General features: G+C 42.7%; 1 protein-coding gene across 1 annotated transcript; it reads left to right on the forward strand.

Moving 5' to 3' along the window:
* Positions 1-1,447: 1,447 nt before the first annotated feature.
* On the forward strand, positions 1,448-18,589 carry tecta (tectorin alpha). The gene is made up of 23 exons (XM_087806916.1): positions 1,448-1,577; positions 5,462-5,601; positions 5,961-6,248; positions 6,533-6,670; positions 6,757-6,922; positions 7,004-7,416; positions 7,994-8,564; positions 8,636-9,246; positions 9,313-9,883; positions 10,191-10,819; positions 11,230-11,887; positions 12,329-12,528; positions 12,664-13,044; positions 13,430-13,716; positions 13,805-14,085; positions 14,289-14,399; positions 14,498-14,700; positions 16,658-16,821; positions 16,878-17,126; positions 17,203-17,365; positions 17,446-17,530; positions 18,148-18,267; positions 18,504-18,589. Exons 1-23 carry the CDS (start codon positions 1,448-1,450, stop codon positions 18,587-18,589), a joined length of 6,645 nt encoding a protein of 2,214 aa, XP_087663042.1.
* The last annotated feature ends 3,147 nt before the right edge of the window (positions 18,590-21,736 follow it).

Raw genomic sequence — 21,736 nt, forward strand, 5'->3', positions numbered from 1 at the left:
TGCTTATGAAGTGAAAATGTTAATAAGAAGCTAATATTACTTGACTGATGTTCAGTCTGAGATACAAGGGCAGGGCCAGCAGTGGGCAACCCACACGTATAAGGTGACTAGGGCTCAGTTCAGGACCTTCTTTGTGAAGGTCAAGGTTGACCGCTTTTAAGAGATCCTGATACTTTGACCTTGTTCCCACACTGTGCTCTCGAGCTACCTTCTAGCACAGTTTCACCGTTTTTATTTGCAGTGTTAGTAATGGCTACTGTATCACCTCGAATTGAAAGTTTAAAATATGTGGCACAATTCTATGAATATGTGTTTTTTAAGCCACACAAAGGTGTGTGCGTTTGTCTTGAATGATCAATGTCTCTCAGGACTGTCAACTGTTTGATATGAGAGTGAGCAAGCTCTGCACCCGACCCACACACACTTTTCTGCACTACCAGACCCAGGACTAACTCCACAGTTGTACGCGCTTCTCTACCATGAGTACTAAAGTACAGTGTGTACCCTATGCTGTGGTGAACACTTGTCTTAAAGGCAAAAACGACTTGTGTCAGAATGCTCTGTGGGCACTAATATTTGAAGAGAAAAGTGGTGGATAGCCACCGGAGCGGAAACGTGTCCCAGACATGGGACATCGGAGACATAGCAGGAAACGACACTAGCAAAAATTTGCCTGGGACAGGAGGCGGTTGTCCAAGCACCAACTCTGCAGGTGAGGCATCTTTTGGAGTGGAGCGCAACCCGGGCATGACCCAAGGCAAACGCTCCACCCAATTTGTATCTTTAAGTGCAGCTTGCAAAGAGGCCTTAAGTGACCGGGGAAAATTTTCGCACAAACCATTGCCTGAGGATGGTAGGCTGTAGTAAGATGAACCTGTGTGACGAGAGACCTTGCAAGCGCCAACCATAGTTGTGAAATTAACTGCGAACCCCAGTCAAATGTGCAAAACGAGCGACCCGTAACCGCCTCTAACTACCTAGTAGTCTGAACCACCATTGTGAGCAGGTTCACAGGTAAAACCCTGTGAAGGGGTTAAATGTCCCACCAGGTCAACATGCACATGATCAAAATGCCATTCTAGAAAGACGAACGGCTCGACGGTGCCTAAGTATGACGGTGAACCTTGGCGCGCTGACAGGCCACACACAAGTCTGCTAAGGTGAACTTGTCTACCTGACAGAGAATCTTGAGCAAACAGCAGCTCCTCTCGGTCAGCAGCACCGACAGCTCCTACTGATTGCTGGCTCTGTTGTTTCCCTGAGCCTTAAAGTCTGCATGCAATGACAGTCAAATAACAGTTTGCCTCATCGTCTTTGTGTGGAAACTGCAGCCACTAAACCCGGTCACTCGCACTTCATAATCGGCTGGGGGGACTCTGGGACCACATAGTCCTCAACATCAGCAGGATCCGATCCGCTTCTTCAGCCAGACCACCGAAGTCGCCGGATGCCAGACACAGTTAGCCAGAGCTGCTCGAACCTGCAGCAGCAGCCGATAAAGGAAGAGGTGTGGGAAGATGAAACCGCCGTCCTCGGAGCCCATCCTCAAGGAGATCCAGCGCAGTCTTTATTCAACAGTGCGATGAAACAGAGAGAGCTCAAATGCTCTACCATTAAAGTATATAAACTCAGGTGACACACCCCTTTCCATAATACACTGGGTGAGTCACCAGCCCTCAGTAACCCAACCCACAGTGCCCACCACAATATCATTTTTAATACCAGTGCTGTCGGTTGACAAGCCTTGTTTCATGACCAGATCAGGACACACACCTGACACAGGAACTGTGTCACCATTCAAGCTCCTCTTGCTGAATACTGAAATATCCCCAATAGAACACATTGTTACCTCACAATGGGCTCCGCTTTCGTAACCTCTTGTTTGCTAAGATTTCAGACAGGGGAGAACTTTGTAAAGTAATAACTTCAGATTGGATCATTGTCATGATGAGGGACTTACAACATCTTGGAGAGGAAGACTTAAACATTTGAAACATTGGAGTAAGTCAGGAGAATTGGGTTTTCACATTAGGTGCTCTTAAAGAAATTTTAACACTGATTACAATTTTCTTTCGAAAGTATGTTGAAACACAAATAACAACTTTGCTCACATGATATTTCATTTTGCTTTCTCTCATTTGTGGAGTAATTAAACAATGTGTTGTGCAAGACATTGAGGGTTGGGTTCTCTCACCCAGTGAATAATGGGAAGCTATGTGTAATGCGAGTTTATGTTAGGACACTTTAAGTTATCTCTGTTTTAACGCACTTTTAAATAAAGACTCTGAACAGTACTCTGCATTCCTCCTCTTGCGACAGGTGTCTCTGTCTTTGGATGTTTGAGGCAAATGAAAGCTTACCTTATGTGGAATATATTTATCTTTTTCTCAGGTGTAAATTTGGTGGTCGCGGCGTTGGACCAACAAGCAACCCGACGGACAATGCAACTACTCCGTGATCTGCATCACTCTGCAAAATATGTCGCATTTAAACAACAACCTCCGGCACAATCCAAGGAAAGAGCAGACCAACTACTTTAACTTTCATCCATGGATGAATGTTAGAATTGATATATGGATGGATTTAGTTCATAAGACTGGAACACATCTGTTTTTATGTGTTTTGCTTGGACAGACCAGCGTCATTTCCCAAAAAATGAAAACGTTCTCTGGTCCTCCATGTTATCTGTCTCTCTTTGTGTGACACTCTTTCACATGTTGGTTTTTACTATGTGTCCATTTACACAACAAGACTTGGGAGGTAAAAAAGAAGCTTCCTCAGAGACCCTCCATGTTTCTTAATGGGACTTCAGGGCTCGCCCTCAGTCTTGGTGCCTTTCACACACCTTGCTCTATGCCTCTCCTGTTACTTCCACTGTCCTCTGGCAACAAAGACCTGACTGACTGCCCTCTCCTTCCCAGACCTTTTCCCCACTGGACCACCTGAGATCCCCCTTTGCTATCTCCCCAACATCTGAAGAGACTGTGTATCTTGTATAAGCTTACAAATGAGCCGCTCCCCAATTAAAATAAGAAGGTTCCCAGTGTCAAGAGTGACTCTTGTCACTTGTGTAACTTGACATGACAAGGATTCCAAAGCAACCCTCTCTGAGCACAAATCACAAATCCATCCATCTCCTACCTTTAGGAGTGTATCAGACACACAAGGGGTTTAAAACATTATGCACAGTCAAATTCGTTAGTCGATCAGGAAGTATCTATTTAACTGTTCCTAAGGGACATGAATCAGTCTCCTGACGTTCGCTTCTTCAAATTTCTTTCCACCTCAATTTCTATCTCACTGGCCACATAAAATGAGTTTGACCCACATCATCCTAATAATATTCACGTAAAAAAACATTTTTACTTCTCTTGCTACTAATTTAATACTTCAAAGCAACAGTAAAAATTACATTCAGGTAGCAAAACACTTTTTTAACAATAAAACCACATTGTTAGAGAATATCATATCATAACCTGGCACAGACATCAATTATCAAGTCGCTTTTATTGTGGATTTTACAACTTCCTGTCGTCTCCTTTTATATTAAACATTCTTAACTGTCCTCAGATTTCAACACTGTCCCTCCTCTCACTTTCCCTTCCTCCCCACCTCACCCTCTCCCACACGCTGATCCCAGATTAAGGTGAACACAATCCTTGTGAAGTTTGTAGCTGCTTGTCACAGCCGCTCCACTGAGAAAAATCTGCTGCATAAAGGAGGTCATTGGACTTTTGAAAGTGGAATGCAAAAGAATTTCCTTGCTTGATTGTCATTTTAGAAATATTAGGTGATTTGTGGACAGTCTGAATTAGCCCTTCTTCTCTGCATCATCACCATTAACAGCAGTGTGTGGATGGTGGGAGAGTGAGGAGGTTACCAGGCTGGACGAGTTAGGAGCCAGATGCCAATCTTTCAACGACAGGTAAGGGAGTCACTTGTTTTCACTTTTATATCAACAATATTTTGTTTTATTCCACACATTCAACCCTGACATTCAAAAGCTTATCTGGCATATATTTCATTTTCATTTTAGTAAATTAATAGTCCAAAAAAGTGAATCTAATCTGGGTATTTAAAGTGTTGGACTGCATTTAATCATAACATCTAGGTGTAACATTTTAATGTTAAAAGGTTTAAATCCGAAAGTTTGATGAACAGAATTGTATTAAAATTTACTTTAACTTATTTCAAAGATTAATGTTTAGAGCAGACGTGATTTGCTGTCCTCTAGTGGAACTAATTTGTTAAACAGCCATAACAGGAGAATAAGTGATTAAGAACAAATTAAAACTTTCCCATAACTTCCTTCAAAATTTACTATGAACGATTCCACCTTTCAATTTCCAATTACATCTTAAATTTGGATTCAAGAGTGAAATTTAAGTCAATTGGTTGTTAAGAAAATTAATTATATTTTAACAATTTGATCTTCTTTTCTTTTCCAGCTCAAACCACTAGTCTGAACACTTCCTTTCATACTTTGGGTAAAACTAAAAAATCAGGAAACAGATTTGACTAGAACAGCTGGAACTATTGTAGCTAGCATTATGTGACTTAGATCATCCGTGGTGGGACATTTTTTAATACCAACAATTAGTCGACATGCTGTAAATGTCATTGCACTGAACCAACATAAGCAGCTTGTATTTCCAGTGATCATGGTGTTAGCTGACTGTTGACATTTACTAACCTCATTAGTATCATCACGGATGCAGTGACCACCGAATCTTCCAACTTGGCTGCAAACTACACTTTGCCATCTACGCCTTGCCAGACTCATCACGGAACATCCCAATGGGCACCTGTGGTGACCTTGCCATTTAAATCTTCTCGCTAGAAGCTCTTAGTGCCGGGCTGTTTATGTTTTACCCCATCAAGCCAACAAGGCATGGAAAGCACCCAAACTCAAGTGGTAATGAGGTCCTAAGCAGCTTGGCGGTGTGACCGAGGAGCAACAGGGGAAACGAAGCACATAGATCCGTATTCTGCTGGTGGTTACTCACATGGGACCTCCCAGGCAAATGTGATCCTTGCACATTGTTCTGCAAACATAATGAAGGCCTTTTAGGTCTTCTGTGAGCCTGGTCTTAAATAAGCTCTAAACCAGCACACATGCTACGATTAATGGCTCTCAACCTTTAAGTTGACATTAAGTTCAAATGTTGGTTTGTACTAAAGACTTTTTTCTTTTTTCTTTAGAATGTTCAGGAAGGAGTGTAGGCTCAGTCTACTCTACGTCTTCTTCATCTTCTCTCACATAGAAGGTACAAGACTCTCAAATATGCAGACATCCCTCAGCAAACATTTAACCTTTCATTGACCGCGAAGAGCATAAATACTTCTACACAGCAGACAAATCATCACTATGTTTTTGTACTTATTCTGCAACAAAACATTGCTAATAGTGAATATATCACAGACCAATAATATATATGTTTTCCTCATATTATTCTTTAAGCTGGTTCTCATGATATCCTGTATCCATACGGACCAGCTCACAGGGATCTAGAGACCCCCAAGATGGATGATGGGAGTTCTCCTGAACTAATTTTACTTATCCCCTTTGTCTTCTTCAACATTCCCTATCGCTCCATTTATGTGAGTTGTTTCTCTCCTTTTTCACCTCAGTCAGTAAAATGTTAATCTTTTCACTCTAATTCTACCATCATGTGTTCAGTTTGATTAGTTTTGACTTGTAAATATTGATGAGTGAATATTTATTAACATTTAATATTTATGCAGGACGGTTGGTGCAAACAAATCGACTGGTTTAAATAAATTATGTATTCATAAATTGAGAGTGATGATTATTTACGTGATTTGAGTTCAGGAATTGCACTCAACTTGTTTATACTGACCTAATTTATTGACAACTATTCTTTTGGTGTCATCAGTTCAACTACCTTCAAAAGGCATCAGTTGACGGGGCTGTTGTTTGACCTCCTGTTTCTTCTCAGGTCAACAACAACGGGGTGATTTCATTCAACGTGCAGGTCAGCCAGTTCACACCTGAGGCTTTTCCTCTGAGTGACAGCAGGTCATTCATTGCCCCGCTCTGGGCTGATGTCCACAATGGCATCCGTGGAGATGTGTTTTACAGAGAGTCCACAGAACCAGACATTTTGCAAAAAGCAACCCAGGATGTTCGGAAGTATTTTAAAAACATGCCAGACTTTACAGCCACTTGGACATTTATTGCTACCTGGCATCAAGTGACCTTCTATGGAGGGAGCCAGACAACCCCGGTAAGGTGAAAATTATAGTTATTTCTCTACAGGATATTAAAAATTCCAAAAATAATCCATTAGTCATCTAGTCACCAGAGTGCTAACATACTAACAACCTACAAGCAGAAAAGTCAGAATATTGTGTTACTAGGAAAATGTGCAGACACATGATGAATGTAAGAATGTTAAGCTGCTGCATTCTAATGCTAACTAACATCAGAACCAATAGAAAAAGCAAATTTGTTTCTGATTTGATGTGCTTCTGTATTTGTAAAACTATAATCCTCTTGTTTGGTTAAAAGGTGAACACATTCCAAACTGTACTAATCTCAGATGGCGTGGCCTTCTTCAGTATGTTCAACTATGGGGAGATCATATGGAGCACAGGAACAGCCAGTGGGGGAGATCCATTAACAGGAATCGGTGGTACAACAGCTCAGGTACTTTGACGGAAGCATCTAATGTACTGTGGTCGTCATCTACAGTCACTCATCCATTTATAATTCACCTTCTCACAACTCTTCAGTCAGGCTTTAACGGTGGAGATATTGGTCACTTCTTCAACCTACCAGGATCACGGTCAAATGACGTTGTCAACATTGAACAGACGACCAATGTCAATGTCCCAGGACGCTGGTTCTTCCGTATCGACACTGAGCTCATTGATCCTGCTAACGGTTGCAGCTACAATGGCAAGTGCAAGTCACAGTGAACATTTCCTCAAAGACTGTAAATGAGAAACTTAATTCCAGTTTTAATGTTCAAATTTAAAGGTCGCTTTTACAGACGAGGGGAAATCTTCTGGCTCTCTGACCAGTGTTCACAACGATGCCGCTGTCTTGACATTGACAATGAGGTTCATTGCCTGGAGGCCCCATGTGGCCAGTTAGAGACGTGTGAGCAGCACGATGGGGCATTTTACTGCCAACCGACTCGCACAAGCACTTGTGTAGTCTTCGGTGACCCTCACTACCACACTTTTGATGGCTTCCTCTATCACTTCCAAGGAACTTGCTCTTACTTGCTTGCTAGACCCTGCTGGGAAGCTTCAGGACTTCCTTTCTTTAGTGTGGAGGCCAAAAATGAGAATCGTGGAGCTGCTTCTGTTTCCTGGCTCAGAGATGTAACAGTGGAAGTGTACGGTCACAGAGTCATGCTCCCTAAAGGTGGATCCGGGACAGTAAAGGTGAGCATCGTTCTTATAAGCCTTAAAGAGTAGTGAATGTCAATTAACAATAACAATATTTTTTGCGACCACACACACATAAAAGTTGATTTATGATTGGATGTGTTTAATAAACTCATAGTTAGAAGCGATAGGGATGATTTATATGGACATTTTTTTTATGAACTAATGAATGATAAATAAAAGATTAACAAAGCTGCATTTAAAACATTTCAGAGAATGGCCATGATGATGAAGGCCAAGAGTTGCAATGTTGCGATGATCTTAATATTGTCATCCGTAAACTTGCTGTTTTTTTATGTTATATATATATATACATTTATATAGTATTCAAGTGTAAATAAAATCAAGTGAGTGGTATGGGTAATGTGTCAAATGGGTAAAATTGCATTACTGTCACTGTCACACTGAAAGCATGAGACTTGGCGGCCCTGATGTAGTGACATACTTTTAAAGGTATTTTGCTAAAAGATTCTGATTTATAACAAAAACCTAACATATTGGACAGAGCTAGCAACTTAGAGCATAATAAGATACCATCCAAAATCTTAAAGTCGTCTTATCGTCTTCTCTGTAGGTGGACGGTCTGATGAAGACGTTACCGATTCAACTCGAGCTTGGTGCCATAAAGGTTTACCAGTCTGGAGTGGCTGTTGCTTTAGAAACAGACTTTGGGCTGTTGGTAACTTATGACGGCCAACATTATGCATCCATCTCACTTCCAAGCTCCTATTTCAACAACACGTGTGGCCTTTGTGGGAACTACAATGACGACCCTGCTGATGACCCTGTCCTTCCTGATGGATCTCTTGCTGAAAGCGTGGTAGAATTGGGAGGCAGTTGGCGAGCAGATGATCCAGATTGGAGATGTACAGACGGTTGCATTCAGAACTGTAGTGTTTGTGATCCTCAGATTGAAGCATTTTACTTTCGTTCCGACTACTGTGGACTCATTAACAAAACTGACGGACCGTTTAGAGACTGCAGGGCTGTAGTGGACCCCACAACCTTTGTTTACAGCTGTGTTTATGATATGTGTAGCAATAGGGACAATATAACTACACTTTGCCAGGCAATTCAAGCATACGCCTTAGCCTGTCAGGCACTCGGAGTCACAATTCGACCATGGAGATCTCGAAACTTTTGTGGTAAGATACACATATTTGAATGTAAAACAACGGAATATTAGGATGACGTCATTTCCTTCTTAATATTTCAGCTTTGACATGCCCTGAATTCAGCACCTACCAGGTATGCACAAGTGCCTGTCCGTCGTCCTGCTCAGACCTGACTGCACCTCTGTACTGTGCTCATCCTTGTACTGAAGGTTGCCAGTGCGATCAAGGCTTTATTCTTAGTGGAAGCCGATGTGTACAACGTAATGACTGTGGCTGTGAGTACAACAGCCTTTACTACCCCCTTAATGCCACATTTTGGGTTGGCCCCAGTGGCGAAGAAGGTGAATGCACTCTGCGTTGTACCTGTGGACCTGCTGGAGAAGTTTCTTGCTTTAATGAGTCTTGTAAGGAGGGTGAGGTGTGTATCGCAGAGGTGGGCCTTGTGGGATGTTACCCTCGAAGAGAAGGAGTGTGTTCAGTCACACAGAACTCAGTGACCTCATCGTTTGATGGAGCACTCCTGCAGTTCCCAGATGATAGCTCCTACTACTTGGTAAAACTATGTGGTGCTGTCCCAGCTAATGGTTCAATGGTGGAAGTTAAAATCGGGAGACAACTGGTCAATAAAGGCCCGAGTTGGAAAAGACCTGTGGTGGTTGCAGTTGCTAACCTAGAGGCTCAGGTGGGGGGACTTGATTTTGACACAGTGAAGGTAAGTTCCAATGTATAGTCAAAAATTATGTTTTGTCTAATTAACCAAGCAACTTGTTTGTATAAGGTAAATGGTGAGTTAGTGGTCCTCCCTTACGTCCATCCAATGGAGCTGATGATGATCTACAAAGCACCAGGAAACGTAACAGTGGTGGAGTCCCGTGGTCTGATCCGTGTTCACTACACACGCGAAGGCTTCCTCAACATCTCCTTGTCAACAATCTTCTACAACGTTACTTGTGGATTATGCGGCGTCTTCAACAGCAACGCCACCGATGACTACCGTCTTCCTAGTGGACGCTTGGCGGAATCTACAGAGCAGTTTACCGATGGTTGGCGCTCTATTGCTGATGACCTCACATGCAACGGTGACTGTGACGACCTGTACAGAATGTGCACAGACCTGCGGCTCTACCAGAGTCCTTGGATGTGTGGGAACATCAACGATCCAGGGAACAGTTCCTTTTTGGCCTGTCATAATCTCATCAACCCGTCGCCTTTCTTCAGGAACTGCTTATACAACATGTGCGTCAAGGATGGAAACCGCTCTGCACTCTGCTCTTCCCTGCATGCTTACGCCACTGCATGTCAAGATGCACAAATACGCATCACTTCCTGGAGGATTGCTACCAATTGCCGTAAGTGGAACGTGCAACTTTAAAACAGCAAAACATTAGATCTTCGGCTAAACCAGCCATTATTCTGAAAACCATGTTGCCACAGTCTGCATGTGCTTCTGTTTAAATAATTAAAAGACTCTTATTGAGGCAGACTATTGACATTCACCTTATTGTTTAAGTTAAAATGCTTTGTAATTTTGCGATATTAGGACAAGAGGGTGTGGGTGTTTTCCTTGTATGAAGATGCAGGATCTCAAGCTGTAGTTATTTCTGCTGAAAACATGAAAACTATCAGCTAATGTTTGTCCCTTGTCTTCCTTTTCAGCTCTTCCATGCCCAGAGAACAGTCACTTTGACGAGTGCACCTCTGCTTGCCCTCTGACCTGCTCTAATTTGGATGAACCTGAGGAACATTGTCCACTTCCGTGCCAGGAGGGATGTCAATGTGAGGAAGGCTTTGCGTGGAGGAATGGACTTTGCGTATCTCGCAGCGATTGTGGATGCATAAGCCAGGGACGCCATCTAGCTACAAATCAGACTTTCTGGACTGATTGGGAATGTACTGAACGCTGCCACTGCAACGGGTCTGACAACAGTGTGTACTGTCAATTTGTGCCTTGCCAATCTGAAGAATACTGCCAGGAAACAAGTGGTGTGTATTTCTGTCAGCCACGCACAGAGGCCTTATGTGTGGCAGCTGGTTATGGACATTTTCTAGCATTTGGTAACATTCCTTTTGAGCTGCAGAGCTCCTGCACTCTCAAAATGGCCACCACCGACTGTAGAAGAGAGAGCTGGAATACTGCTATCAACAATGGAATTTTCCCTGAATTTAAATTGGCAGCTCTTAATGAACAAAGGGACACAGGTCAGGCTATATGGGTGAGGGGCTTTGTGTTGGAGGTTCACGAGTATGAAATTGAAGTGTCTCGAAGCTACAAAAACACAGTCACGGTAAGTGATGATGGTCTAAACAAATATTCAAGTGTGGTCCTGAATGTTGTATTAATGAAGCTACATGAATGACAGGACAGATATAGCCATAGTTATTCTCTGATTGGATTAAGCAGGCTCAGGTTTCAATGATCTTTTATCACCCTAGATTTGTCTCCAGCTAAACCCAGAATGTGAATGACATCTGGACATGGTTCACACATCTGAGACAAAATGGAATTCCCCACATTTAGATGATTACCTGAAGCCACACATGCACACTCACATTTCTTCTGTCACTTTTCTTTCATTAACTCTTTATCTAATTTTCATTTGAGGCTATTCACAAGGAGGCACATATATAATATATACCATATTTTTTACAATTATATAGAATTTAGTTAAACTTTTTTAACTTTGTTGTTCATCAGGTAAATAAGGAGCGTCTGTACCTACCCCTGAAGCTTGGTCCTGAAAAAATCACAATATTTTCCTCTGGAATGCTGCTCATCCTGGAGACAGACTTTGGACTCAAGGTGGCGTTTGACTGGAACACTCTTCTCCTCTTGACTTTACCAAGAGACCTTTATAACATGTCCTGTGGCCTCTGCCAAGGTATGCCGTTGTCCACATCCACTTACGCTACCAATGAGTGGGGAATGGCCTGGGCTGAGAGGGACACCTTCTGCCAAGTGGGATGCGGAGACTCTTGTCCAAGATGTGGTCTTGGTGACAAAAGTGTCCTGAACGATGATTCACTCATGGTGGCTGATGGCAACTCAAACAATGGTGTTGACAACGCCTTAATGGACACCACGACAGGCGTTCGCTTTCACATTGGAGATGGACTGTATGTGTTTGTTGAGCCTGAAGCTGTAAGGCTCTGTGGGCTAATTGTGGATCGTGGAGGTGTATTTGCTCGCTGTCACAGCAAGGTGGCTCCAACCTTCTTTTATCAAAGCTGCCTCCAGGATACCTGTTTAGACCAAGGAGCTCAAGATACAATCTGCAATTGGCTGCAGATCTATGCTAGCACCTGCCAGACTCAAGGAGTGCCTGTGACTGGCTGGAAAATTGATACACCGTGTGGTGAGTGTAACAGCGTCTTTATGGGAATTTTTTTTTTTTTAGATTTATAAATGTAGGAGAGGAAGTATATATGTGTGTGAGATGGTCTCAAAATATTGTTTTGTATCACAGAAACCTACATAACTGTAAATAAGCATCTTCTTGCTGCGAACTTCAGTGTTTTATTGACTGTTTCTGAGAAAATCCCAAAATGTAAAACAATAACATTTTAGGATCATGTAAGGATTTCACATTTAACCTGTTGCATGGATATATATACAAAAAAATCAAGTTCATGTATATTCTATTCCTAGCACAGATCACCTACATTTATTTCTATGCTGCTCATTGACCTTGGTCAACTTTGTGTGTCTTGTGTTCAAGTCAAAAAACTATTAATAAGTTTGGAAATAGACTTTTGAATAGTGCTAACCTTATCAGTGTTAACCTTTTTACTCCCAGCCCAGAACTGCCCACCAAACAGCAATTACTCCAGTTGCATTCCAGTTTGTGTGTCCCAGTGTGCCCCCACCCGTAGCCAGAGGGACTGCAGTGGGAACTGTGTGGAGGGCTGCCAGTGTTACCCAGGATATGTCCTCAATGGAATAAGTTGCATCCTTGCTCAAAACTGTGGCTGCTACACTGATGGAAAATACTATGAGGTCAGTATTGCATATTCCACTAACACAAACCATTTCCTATCAGAAGTCCATTGAAACCCCCCTTTAACTAATTAACTAGATTAATGTAACACAAAACATTATTTTTAGTTATTAACAAAGGTGTTCCTTTTTCAGCCGAAACAGCTCTTTTGGAACAGTGACTGCACTAAGCGGTGTCAGTGTATTGGACGCAACTTGATTCAGTGTGATCCAAGACGCTGCAAGGCAGAGGAAGAGTGCACTCTACAATATGGAGTGCGTGGGTGTTTTCTCAGACGCTCCCAGCATTGCGTGGCATCGGGAGGCGGAGTGTTTAGGACTTTTGATGGAGCGTCGCTACGACTCCCAGCCTCCTGCTCTTTTGTTTTGTCCACCAACTGTCAGAAACTCCATGACCTCTCCTTCCAACTGATTGCAAACTTTGATAAATGGAGCACACCCAACCTCACCACCATTTCTCATGTTTACCTCTACATCAATGAGGAGAACATACTCATTTCTGGCAGCACTGTCAAGGTAAAATAAGCTTTTACAAACCTTGATTTTTAAAAGTGCATGAAAAACATATAAGGTAGAATATGTGATGTTTTATTATCTCTGGAATCTGATCTGACCATGTGCTCTTCTGGGGGCATGTGTCAAACATGTGTTGGCTCTTCTTCTCGGGTTGTGGATATTTATTAGAATGAAGAACAGGGTTGGCAAATGGCAAGAAATGCTTAAACATCCTTTGTTTCATAGTTGATTTTATTTGTTATATTATGGTACAATTTCTCTTACTAAGAACAATGCAAGTTATTGCAACAGGTCTTGGTACCCCAATTCTCCCCTTTGAGTTACACCCCTTGGGAACCCTAGTCAAGAGGTACATTACTCATAAGACTTAGTTTTGTCTTCACAGGTCAATGGTACTCCTGTGTCAGTACCTATCGTGACCGGACTGATGACGCGTTTAACGACTTCTGAAGGTTTCATCGTCATCGACACTCAGCAGGACATTCAGGTGCGATACAACCGCTTCAACACTCTTAGCATCACAATGGGCCAGCGGCTCCAGAACAAGGTGTGCGGCCTGTGTGGGAATTTTAACGGCGACCCCAGTGATGACTACATAACATCAAGAGGTAAACCAGCAGTTAGCGCCCTTGAGCTGGCACAGAGCTGGAAGACCAATGGTATGCAGAACAGGTGGGTTTTGAATAAGTAGAAATGGTATATTGAGACTAATTGGAATATATTATATAGTCATCTTTAAATATATTATTATTTTTTACAGTTGCGATGAGACCCAGTATGTTGCTCTGGCCCAGTCTTGTGAGAACACTGCTGTTTTGGCCCTGCAGAATGAGGATGCCTGCCAGAAACTGACCCAACTGAAGGGGTTCTTTCAGCCATGTCACGGTTTGTTGGACCCCCAGCCTTTCTACCAGTCCTGCTACCTAGACGGATGCTACAACCACCAAAAGGCACAAGTGTGCGGTTCGCTGGCAGCATATGCTGAGGCATGTCGCTCCATGGGCAGCCTGACTACTAAATGGATCACCCAAGAGAACTGCTGTAAGTGCAACCCAAGTAACTGGTGTCACTGATGTTCACCCACTTCAACCATTGCTCCACCAAGGAGGTTATTGTCGGCCTCTGACTGGTAGCAAAATAACTTGAGATGGTCATAAAGCATTTAGGTGATTTTTTCAGTAAATGTTGATTATAAGAAGATAAGCTGTGTATTGAAGCTAACATTGTGTGCTGACCTTTTTTAGCAGAATGGATCTATGACCCCTGTGCTGGAGAGATCTGCACAAACTATACCTGTGAGCTGGAGAGCGATGGGGACCTCTGTGGCTGCCCTGAGCTGCCCACAAACACTGGAGGTTAGCATGGAAGGTTTTAATGCAGATGTGCTCTTAATGGGGGAACTTCTCTGTTTAATTCTTCCTTGTATCTAAATGTTTTTGCGTGTTTTCCACAGGGGACGATGCCATTATTCAGGCTGAGGTGATGTGTAAACATGCCAAGATGGAGGTTTCCATCTCCAAGTGTAAGCTCTTTCAGTTGGGCTTTGAGCGGGAAGACGTTAGGTTGAATGACGAGCATTGCCCCGGCATTGAGGGAGAGGACTTCATCTCCTTCCACATCAACAACACCAAAGGACACTGTGGCTCCATCGTACAGGTCCATCCAGGAGATGTTTATTTATCTTTTCTGATCTGGTTTAACTGATTTGCTTCCTTTCATAGAGAGTTAGATAGATAGTTGCGGATGGATGGATGGAGGGATGGAGGGATGGAGGGATGGAGGGATGGAGGGAGGGATGGATGGATGGAGGGATGGATGGATGGATGGATGGATGGATGGATGGATGGATGGTGTTGCATCTGGGAAGGAGCATTCATGCACTCCATCTGCTTCTCTGCTCACTGATAATAGTGTTCAATGGATGACTGTCATCATCCATGATGGACAGTAGTTTGTCGAGTGATCTCCTTTCAGAAACTGTCACCAGTGAGTCCAGCTTCATGCCAACAAAGGAGCCAGCCCTCCTGATTAACCTGTCCAAACTGTTGACACTCCTCTTGAACACATTCCCACCCCAACACACCACAGCATACAACAGGACACTGGCCTCCACAGACTGATAGAACATGCAGAGGAGCTTCCTGCAGATGTTAAATGATCTGAGCCTCCTCAGAAAGTAAAGTCTACTCTGAACTTTCTTATATACATGGTCTGTGTTGCAGGACCAGTCCAGTTTACTGTCCAGCCACACACCCAAGTACTTATAGTTGTCAACTAGCTCAACTATCTCCACCTCGTCACCGCTGATGGACACTGGACGTGGCTTTGTCCTGGACCTCACAAAGTCCAAGACCAGCTCCTTAGTCTCTGATGTGTTCAGCTGCAAGTGGTTCCTCTTACTCCAGTCCACAAAGTCACGTATCAGACTCCTGTACTTGTCCTCGCTGTTGTCCCTGATGAATCTAACAATGGCAGTGTCATCAGCATACTTCTGGACGAGACTCAGCTCAGAGTTGTAGCAGAAGTCTGAAGTATATATGGTAAAGAGGAGAGGGGCCAGTACTGTCCTCTGAGGTGCTCCTGTATTGGACACAACAGTGTCAGACGTGATGTCTTTAGAACTGACATACTGTGGTCGATCAGTGACATAGTCCGAGATCCAGGAGACCAGACCAGAGTATAAATGCATCTTTGTCAGTTTGTCTTGGAGCAGAGTGGGCTGGATGAGGTTAAAGGCGCTAGAAAATTCCAGGAACAGTATCCTCACCTGCTCAAACCTGTTGTTGCAGAGAGGACTTGAGAGGTCTTGTGTCCAGTGATGGTTTTAACACCATCCCAGACCTCTCTAATTTGTTCCCCGTTCAGCTTCTCCACCAACCTCCTCCTGTAGGTGTCCTTTGCCTCCCTCAAGCATCGCTTCACCTTCTGCTGTGCTGACCTCATGGCGTCCCTGTCCCTGCTCTTGAAAGCCCACTTCTTCCTGACCTCCTTTGTTACCCACGGTTTATTATTAGGGTAACAGCATACAGTCTTAGCAGGGGCGACAATGTCTAAACAGAACTTTAAATAATCCTTTAAATAAGGACTTCAGCAGCACATCTCAGTATGTGGTATCAGTCTGACTTTCTTCACAGTAACATGTTCCGGGCTAAACCAGCGTTTATTCACGTAAATGATGAGACCTCCTCCTCAGCGCTTCCCGCAACCATGTGTCCACTCTTACGATGGTGAAGCCTGGCAGGTCCACACTAGTGTCCACGGTCAGCTGAGTGAGCCATGTCTCTGTGAAGATCAACAAGCCGCTCTCTCGGTAGATCCGCTGGTTGTTGTGGGCAGACAGCCTGTCAATCTTGTTTGTCAATAAATTGACGTTCCCCATTGTCTTCCTGGGGATCGATGGTCCGTGACGTCTCCGATTGTCCGTTAGCTTAGCCTAGCGCTGAAGTTCCATCGTGATATCATGACGATCTCCAGCCTGTGCCATTGACTTCAGTGACAGTAGATCCTCTCTTGAGTAAAAAAGACGATTCTCTCCATGTTCAAAAGTATCCATCGAAAAAATTATTAATAAAAAACAGAAAGTGAGGTTGTGACGTATTCATGTCTTCTACAGTCCAACGGCACCCACATCATGTACAAGAACACAGTGTGGATAGAAAGTGTCAACAATACTGGGAACGTGATTACAAGAGACAAAACAATCAACGTTGAGTTCTCCTGTGCCTACGAGCTAGACCTCAAGATCTCGCTGGAAACGGTGTTGAAACCCATGCTCAGGTGAGACATCCTCATTAAAAAAAAAAAATCATCATTAACTATTTTTCTTGACTCAGTGTGATCAACCTCACCCTTCCAACACAAGAGGGGAACTTCATTACCAAGATGGCGCTCTACAAGAACTCTTCGTACAGGCATCCGTACAGGGAGGGGGAGGTGGTGCTTAGCACCAGAGACGTGCTGTTTGTTGGGGTCTTTGTGGAGGGAGCGGACGAGAACCAGCTCATCCTCATCGTCAACATGTGCTGGGCCACACCTTCACGCTACAGCAGTGATCAACTCAGATACATCATTATAGAGAGAGGGTAAGAAGAGTGTTTTAGAGACAAAGAGCTACTCAACACCTGAACATCTTGAACAATAAAAGCATGCTCTCTCCAGGTGTCCCAACATTAAGGATAACACTATCGGAATGGCAGAAAATGGAGTTTCCCTCACTTGCCGCTTCCATGTCACTGTTTTTAAGTTCATCGGCGATTATGATGAAGTCCACCTCCACTGTGATGTCTCACTGTGTGACTCCGACACCAACGCCTGCAAAGTGGTAAGTTGATGATTTAAGTGTAAGATTTGTACCTCCTTTGAACCCGCCTGCAGTTTAAGTTTACTTTGACCTTGTTTCAGAACTGTCCTCATAAAAGGAGAATGTACTCTGAGGACGGCGGCCATAAGGAACACATATTGTCAGTAGGTCCAATAAGAAAGAGAGGTGAGGAAAAATGGATAGTTTGGTTTAGTTTTAGTTTTAGTATCAGTTTATGAGTGACCTCACAAGATCAGTGGGGGGAGATTAAACAAAATAAACTTGTTTTTGATATAACGTGTTGAAATCAGAATATAAACAGTTGTTGGATTTGGGAATTAATTTCCTATCTTTTGTTACCTTTCATAATGTCACTGGGGTATCAAGAAAACAATATTAAAAAATATTTTTTTATTTAAATTATGTGATTTTTTTAAATTCAAATTTAGATTAATGTATAAATAATATAATGGTATTCATTACACTTTGGAATATCCGTATTTTATCTTTAGACTTAGATTGTATCATCTTGTTCTTTCTCTTTATTTCTCTTTGTTCTTATTTTATTTTTATTTTATGAATAATTGCTGTATTGCTGTGTCTAATTGGAAAAAAAAAAAAAATTCCCAAAGGAGACCTCCTGTGGGATCAATAAAGGTCTACCTAAAGTTCTACCTAACCTATTTACCACATTTAATAGTAACTTAATTATAGTTTTAAAAACTAAGGATATATAATTATGTGAATGCTTTTTTATAACCTAGTTAAACTATATACTTTTCATGTCGCTTGTTTCTGATTAGAGTCTGACTGGTGTGAAGAAGACAATGGAGGCTGTGAGCAGATCTGTACGAGCAGAACAACTGGTCCAGTGTGTAGTTGTGTCACTGGGATGCTACAACATGATCGGAAAAGCTGTCGAGGTAAGAAATGCCCCCACTCGAAAAGTCATGCATGAAGAATATTTTTAGGATTTAACACATTAATTTAGCAAATGTTAAGTCCTTATTCCCATTAAAAGTGAATTTTGTACAACCAGACAGATACTGATGAGTGCAATAGATGTCAAAGATCAATTTAAGATGAACAGATTTTGAATAATAGAGCAGGTAGCTAAAAGGTCAACACATTCAGGAGTAAAAATCTGTTTTCTCTGCAGTTCTCAGCTCAAGTTCTTCGCCGTCGGCTGGGGTTCCTCTACTGAGCTTCGTCCCTGTAGTCTCAATCCTGGCTCGACTCTCCTAACACTCCTAGAGGGGGCCAGCGACAGATAAAGAGACTTATTCTAATGAAAGGACTTGAATATGGCTATCTGCAACAATCTAGACAGTATAGCGGCTTCATCCTTCTTCAATCAACGTTGGAAGTAAAGCTGGTGGTTCATGTAGCAAACGTTTCTTTATCATCTTCTACACAAGAATTTGGCTTGTCTAATTTTAAACTTTTACCACTGATATGGGGTATTGTTTTCCTCTGAACCACTAATCCTGAACCAGGATTCATGTTGTATCCATTGTAGCATTGTTTCTTCCATCCTCCCTTGCTGAGATCTAACCAAACTCACACATCTTTTTGCATAATTGCATCATATTGAGGTGCAGTCATCATCTACTCATGTAAGAAAAGACCTAAAAAAAAAGACGAATGCAAATGTTGGAAATGTTTGACGTAAATGAGTGGCTTCGATTTATTTTTGGTTTGAAGGTTTACGTATGTATGTGAAAGGAGGGAAATAAATGCGTTCTTCTACATCAATCATTTTCTTTTGTTTTGTGACTGTATGTTTCACATGCAAGTAAAAAATGCTTGGCTTCAATCTTTAAGGTTTCCTTGTATGATGTTTGCAGGTTTTGGAAAAGAGAATAAAATAATGAAAAGGTTTTTATGGCAATTAATTTTTCTTCATATTTTCAAACTGTTGTTTAACAACCACGGCTCTGGCCAGGCCGCCCTGAAGCTCTGCCTAGAGCTGAAGACAGGTTGCGGTGTTGTTCAATATGGGGTGCATGTTTCCCTCGCTAATAACACGGCTCACGTCGAACTTGATGAGCTGAGACCAGGAGATGTAGGAGAGGTCAAGGACACTGTGGCCGCCCTCCTCAGGATGTCTCAGACATATGCGATCTTAGGAGGGAGACTCCGAGATGCTGGACAGCTGGGCCACCGGCATTTTTGGTTAGATTTAGCCACAGCGCTGCGGGAGAAAGATCGCCGGGCGCTCCTGGATGGGATGTAATGGAGGACTCTCTTTTCAGTCCTGAGCTCCAGCAGATTGTGGCTTGCCAGGAGGCGGCGCTTCAGGAGTCAATGCAGCTCCGGGATCATCTGCACGGACGAGATGAGTCACTAGGCAGGGCTATAGCGCTTGGCGTTGGAGGTCCCGCTCGTCGGCTTCATCCTCGGGTGCTGGAGGGACCTAGTAGCAGCAAAGCACATCCAGGCAGCCACCGCAACAGCAGCAGCAGCAGAGACGGCGAAAGAAGCAGCGGCGGCGGACAGGAACTCAGCACCGGCAGCAGCAGGGGCCGGAGAGCCAGCAGCGATTGCGCAGCACAGGTGGCGAGGCATCTTCCAGGGGGCTCCCAACTTCCCCTCTACTTCTTCAAACGAGTTTAAGGGAATATAAAACGTATGATGTTTCTGTTGTTCGTTCTGAGAGAGATGTTAGCATATTCTCAGGCGAGAGCTTTCTCTCATTACGGGGTTTGAGGGTGTTTTTTTTTGTTTTGTTTTGTTTTGTTTTTTATTAGCATAACTTCACCAGTTACAAACAGATATAAGAAAAACAAAAATAACAGAGAATAATAGTATTGTATTCATCCTGTGGTGAGGTATCATTGTCCAACAACAGTTTTTCATAGATAGCTAATTTAAGCTTAGTTGTTGTTGTGGCTCATTAAATATTGGACCTGATCTCTAGTTTCCTGCCAAGAGCGTACGATAACAACATCACTGTGGCAAGGAAAAACTGCCTCTAGGAGGCAGAAACCTTGAAAGGACCAGGCTCCAGGCAGGCAATCTCTTTCACAACTGATCAGGCCGATTACAAATGCATATAATACACAGGTAAACAGGCTCAAGTTGGGGGAGACGATACAGAGGATAGAGAGGGGTCGGAGCCCGCGGGAGTCCCAGGCCCGGCAGGCAAAATTAGCACCAACCGGCGAGGGACAGCCAGCGAACCAGTCAGAGGACAGTGCATCAGGGCAAGCCCGTGCCCAAGAAGACCCCCCGGCCACCAGGCCACCACCCTGCCTACAAGAGAGAACCATAGGAAGACAGGCCGGAATCACTTCGATTTGAGATTTGTAGTAGGTTAAATAGTTTTTTGGTGTTTTCAGAGGACTGTCTACCTTTGATGAAGATTTTGATGTTAGCGTTGATCAGTGAAATGGTGCGGTAGTTACCTAGGTTGGAGGAGTCTTTATCAGGTTTTAAGAGTAGCGTAATCATAGCAGAGTTCATTGATGAGGGAATCCTAGACGTGATGTGACTTCTGTTACTATTAGAATGAATAGATATGAGGTAGAGAAGTGTTTGTAGAACTGAATTGGAAACCCGTCTGGGCATGGAGATTTATTGATGGACATCTTGTTAAGAGCTATGAAAATTTCCTCTGGTGATATGGGCCTGTCTAAACTATTTACTTGTTCTCTAGAAAGTTGTGGTCATTTTAATCCTTTAAGGAACTTCATGATATCATCTGTGTCTGGGTTTAAATCTGCACTATATGGTTGTTTATAAAAGTCCTCAAATACTTACGAAAGGATTTTCCACTACTGTTCTTTATAATGGAGATTGTTGACTTTTCTTTTTCTCGTTTAATTAAACTTGCCAAATATTTAGTTGATTTGTTGCTGACATGGAGTTCAGTTAGGCATAGTCTTTGTATTTGGAACTTCACTTTTTCATTCAAGATATCATTTAATTCTAATTTAATTTTACTAATCTGACAGAGAATATCGGAGTATCGGTTGGGTTGTCTAAATAATCTGACTCAAGATCTTTTAGTTCTCTCTCTAAATCTTGTTCTCGTTGGTCCTCAGTCTTCTTCTTATGCGAAAAGAAGATTATTATTTTTCCATGTATTACTGCTTTAGACGTTTCCCAGAGAAGGGAATCAGAGATGTTTGGTGTGTCATTAGTTTCTAGAAAGAAGGGCCATTCTTTCTTAAAATAATTATCGAAATCTTTGTCTTTCAGTAGAGATGTGTTAAACCTCCATTGAGTGGAAGCCTTCAGTTGAGGTTTAATATTTAGATCAAGTGTGACTGATGCGTGGTCGCTTACTATTATAGGATGGATATTTGTTTCTGATATGATTGATTGTAGAGATTTGCTTGTTAAGAAGTAATCTATTCTAGATGAAGTGTAATGTACCTGTGAGAAGAA

The sequence above is a fragment of the Callionymus lyra genome, chromosome 14 (assembly GCF_982586985.1).
Source record: "Callionymus lyra chromosome 14, fCalLyr1.hap1.1, whole genome shotgun sequence".
Taxonomy (NCBI): Eukaryota; Metazoa; Chordata; class Actinopteri; order Syngnathiformes; family Callionymidae; genus Callionymus; species Callionymus lyra.